Source organism: Nannospalax galili, unplaced genomic scaffold (genome assembly GCF_000622305.1).
Source record: "Nannospalax galili isolate Female #2095 unplaced genomic scaffold, S.galili_v1.0 scaffold567, whole genome shotgun sequence".
Taxonomy (NCBI): domain Eukaryota; kingdom Metazoa; phylum Chordata; class Mammalia; order Rodentia; family Spalacidae; genus Nannospalax; species Nannospalax galili.
In genome coordinates this window covers 1,597,695-1,601,914 of record NW_008357638.1, presented here as the reverse complement: position 1 = coordinate 1,601,914, position 4,220 = coordinate 1,597,695, and the positions used below count along the sequence as shown (strand labels likewise).

Here is a 4,220-nt window from a genome sequence, read left to right as displayed (position 1 = left end):
AGAAAATACTTCTTAGAGGCACAAGTGCCATGGGCAGTGGCTCCCATAAATCCTCTCAAAAGCCAGTCCCCACACAGTGTCCAGGGATACTATTCCAGGCAGCCAGTTATTTCTGATTCACAGTTTCCTTGGCAAACAAGGGGCTTCAGACACCCTAGCAGGAGCTCCTAACTGATGCTTCATGCAATCTCTCCACACCAATATATTTTTACTTGGAAAGCTGATGAAGACAGGAAGCTGATCACAAGCAAGCTCCCTGAAGGAGGGAAAATGGCTTATGAACATAAACACCTTCTAGCCCTGGGCTACTCGCCCTGAGAATTGGCTTCACTGTGGGACAGTTACTTACAATGCACCCTGTGCCTAATCCCCCAAAAAACTGATGAAAATGGTCAGAGGGGAATTCCAAAGTACCTGTACCTTTGATCTTGCTCTAGAAACACAGGCTGCTAATAAAAATAAAGCCAATTTAGAAACGAAAAAGTAGATGCTGCTCAAATTTGAAGGCCATTAGCAGTGTAAGAAAACTATTAGCTATAGCAGATGTAAATTCCTCATAGTTAATCATTTTTGATCAGCTTTAATAGACTGCAAATCAAACAGGCTAAAGCCTTAATGATGTCATAATGTTCATTAATAGGAAATCCTGAGTACAGAAGATCTATGCATTCCCTAATCACTTCCACTTTATGAACTGGTTTGAAAAATCAAAGAATTTCTCTTTTTGAAGAACAAAGTTTTAAAAAAGGGATTATTACAAATTCTTCAAGGACCCATCAAACGTTTTAATCTATTTAATCCACATACAGAAGATCAGATTCTGCTCCAACATAATTTCTATATTTTTTTAACCTTTTCACTCACAAATTCAAGCTGACAATGACATCAAGAATATCCACAACATTAGGGGAGGGGGGATATGATCACAATATAATAATAAGTTGCATGCATGGATGACATTCTCAAGAAATTAACAAAAATATTTTTTTTAAAAAACCCACAGGAAAAAACTAGAATAAAGTTATGCTAAATGCTGCATTCAAGTGGGTATTTCTCCTCTCTGTGTTTTACAAATGTCCTATTCTATGGCTACATCATTTTCATAATAAAAACCTGGAAATGAAGACAATTCAAGGTTACCAAATTTAGTTGACTATAAAATAATTCTCAAACAAATAGGCAGAAAGGAGAGACATTCAACTAAGATCAAGAAGATGCTGTCTGGAAAGGTTCCTTAGGCTCAGGGGAAGTTTAAAGACAAGCCCATCAGTAGTATTTCCTGGCAGCACTGTCCTTGGAGACAGAGAGCAGCCGGAGCCCCCTTCCCGGAGGCACCATGGACTCAAACCAAGGCATGTGCGGCAAAAACTGAATTTTTCCACGTTTATTAGCCTATGTGCCTGGGGAATCTCAGAGCACTTTTGAAATCTGCTCTTGATTCAGTTTCAGGAGAGGAAAGTGAGACTCTTCCATAAACACCACAATGAACAAGAAACAGTGGCCACACTGGCAAGAGAAGCTATGGTGGGTGACCACACCGACTCGCCAGCATTCTGTTACCCACTGGCATAGGGAAAGGGCAGGTAATATCTGTATGCATGCAGGGCTGGGCATCAAGCCGAGAGCCCTACACATACTAGGTAAGCACACGACCTCTAAGCAACACCCTCAGTCCAACCTTTGTTTTACAGATTATATTTCATAAATTTAACTATATTCATTTAAGAAACTACAGTTATATCCATGAGACTATGAACATCCCACTCACTACTGGCAGCCCACAAAGGGGACTCTCCATATCCTTTTAGGAGGTTGTTTGGGGCAATAAATGCAAATTTTGTACTTAAAACAAATGTGTATCTCATAAGATAAAAATTTAAAGCTCACTTCTTCAATGTTCCCATAGACACTGCACAACAATAAATTCACACAGAAAGAGTATGAATGCTGACTGTACAGGTTTATGAAAATAGATATCTCTCAGTGAGAATTTCAGAGTCCATACCTCAAGAAATCACAGTTTCTCATGTTTGTAATCCTTGCACTCAGGAAATGAAGGCAGAGGATCCTAGAGTTGAAGGCCAGCACGGATTACATAGGGAAGTCAAAAAAGATTTTTTAATAATAATAAAAATAAAGGAAAGAAATCATAGCCTGTACCCAACAGGCTAATGCAGCTTCCTTGCTTGATCTCTGAGTGGCATCCTTAGCTCCATCCAAGGTGTCCGGAGGTTGTGCATCTGTGTAGTCCCACGGGTCCTCGGGCAGGGTCACAGCTGCTGGCTGGTGAAGAAGGATTTAGTCTCCCTGCAGACAGGATTTACACAGAGCGGGCAGCTCAGAGTCAACTGCTTGGAGCACATCTTGTTTGACTGGATATGCGAGTGTACCAAATCAGCCAGGGCCTGCAAGACACACGGCACACAGAGCCATCGGCAGTGAGAAGTCTGCCGATCCCGGGTGCATGCCCTCTGCTCATCTGCTGGGATAATTGCTCTGGTTTGGGGTTTCTTTTAATCTGAGTTTGAAGCCCTTGAACAGAATTCAGTAACATCCTCCTTCCTGAGCCTCTTCAGCGTACACAAAGTGAAAACAGAGATTTTGGGAAATAAATCCTCTTACCCCACACCCACTCCACCTTTCTCTGAAAAGCAGACTTGAAATCAGACAGAGGTGGGCAAAATAAGAAAACTGGGGCTACCTAAAGGAAAAGGGGGGAGCAGATAAGGAATTCGATCTTATTTTTGTAATTAATTGGAACTCCAAATGTACTAATATGTGAGAAAACCAATATTCTGCAAGAGTTTCTCAGAGGATTACTCCCGGTATGTTCTACTAAAATGGTTGTAACACTCCAGTGTTAGATACCTTAGAGAACAATGGATTTCCATTAAGAGACTCTGCTCTCCGGATCTTTTCAGCTCCACACTGAATCAAATGAGTATGGGGAACAAAAACACAAGACACATTTTATTTTCCTTAGAAAAAAAAAAAAGCTGAGTGCTACAAAAGAATAAACACACAGGCGCACACATACACAACTCAGTCTGAGCTTGACTGGTCACAGACTGTTCACAAATGACAATCATGTGGGCTGATTCTGTTACCAGAAATTGCTCTTCCATGGCTGTGTCCTTCCCACAGGTGGTCTGCTTCCAAACCGCACCCATCCTATATGGAATTCTCAAAAGTAATTTAGGTCCACTTATTCTTTTTCTTACTCTATTTTTCTAATGCATATCTTATAGACTCTACTTAAGTAAAAAAAAAATACTGTTTTAATTAAGTATAATTTCCTAATTGCTTTGATCCCAAGTGCCAAAATAAAGGAAATTAATTTATGGACTCTAAAACATATTGGATCTAAACTGGATTTGATGTGGACCTGAGTTTTAACATAAATTCTGGCAGAAAAAAAAATCTAAGGAAAAAAATCTGAGCTTTGTTTAGTATCATCCTTTTCCCCTCTCCAAAAACATTCAGTCAATTATCTCCAGTCACTGAGAACTGTCTAACTCCGATCTGCTCAGCAGCTGGAGTCTTCTCTTTCCTTCCTGCTCACGGCCAGTTGCTTTATCTTTTACACTGGCGCTCGCTACCACAAGCAGAGCACACAGGAAACACATTGAGATTCAGCAAACGCCTCAGCTCTGTCCAAAAAATCATGAAGGAAAATGCAAGCCAACAGTGAACCTGTCCTCAGAAAACTATTGGAAAAATGAAAATATTTATAATCAAGCAGTAAATGATAGTAAAAATGCCTTAAAATAATATTAATCAAGGATTTGTTAAAGTAACTATAAAGACATAATTTATCTACTGATTTATGTCCAAAATGTTTTTATGAAAGAAACAAAGATTATGAAACAGTATAAATATCATTTTGTTAAACATCGAAAGGTGATTTTGTACGAAAATACAGACATTTAGGAGAAAAAGGAAGCTCTTGTCAAGAAACTCCAATGGACTCTCATATGAACATTTGAAAAGTGCCCTGTTCTGACTTTTTTCTAGTTCCCTATCTAGAACTTGTAATGCTAATTACTCTTGCCTTTACTTTTCCTTCACATCTCCTATTCATGATTCAAGGACATTCTTCTCCCCTTAGAGACAATGGTTATACAATTTGGGAGTCTTTTAGATAGACCACTGCAGGGGTACTCCAACTGACTCACCCTGTGTCCCTGTTCAGCATGAAAGAAGCCAGAGCAGTCTGTGTC

The 4,220-nt window shown here is 39.6% G+C and overlaps 1 protein-coding gene across 4 annotated transcripts in view; it reads right to left on the bottom strand.

Moving 5' to 3' along the window:
* Window positions 1-564: 564 nt before the first annotated feature.
* Fech (ferrochelatase) overlaps window positions 565-4,220 on the bottom strand; it is a 34,777-nt gene continuing 31,121 nt past the window's right edge. For 3 of the 4 annotated variants that reach the window (XM_008855373.3, XM_008855370.3, XM_029557314.1), the window contains 2 exons: window positions 2,869-2,928; window positions 565-2,405 (listed from right to left, as the gene is read on the bottom strand). In XM_008855373.3, coding sequence (XP_008853595.1) covers window positions 2,271-2,405; window positions 2,869-2,928 — 195 coding nt within the window. In that variant the 3' untranslated portion in view covers window positions 565-2,270. The remainder of the gene's footprint in view (window positions 2,406-2,868; window positions 2,929-4,220) is intronic. The other variant, XM_008855371.3, reaches the window with a different exon arrangement.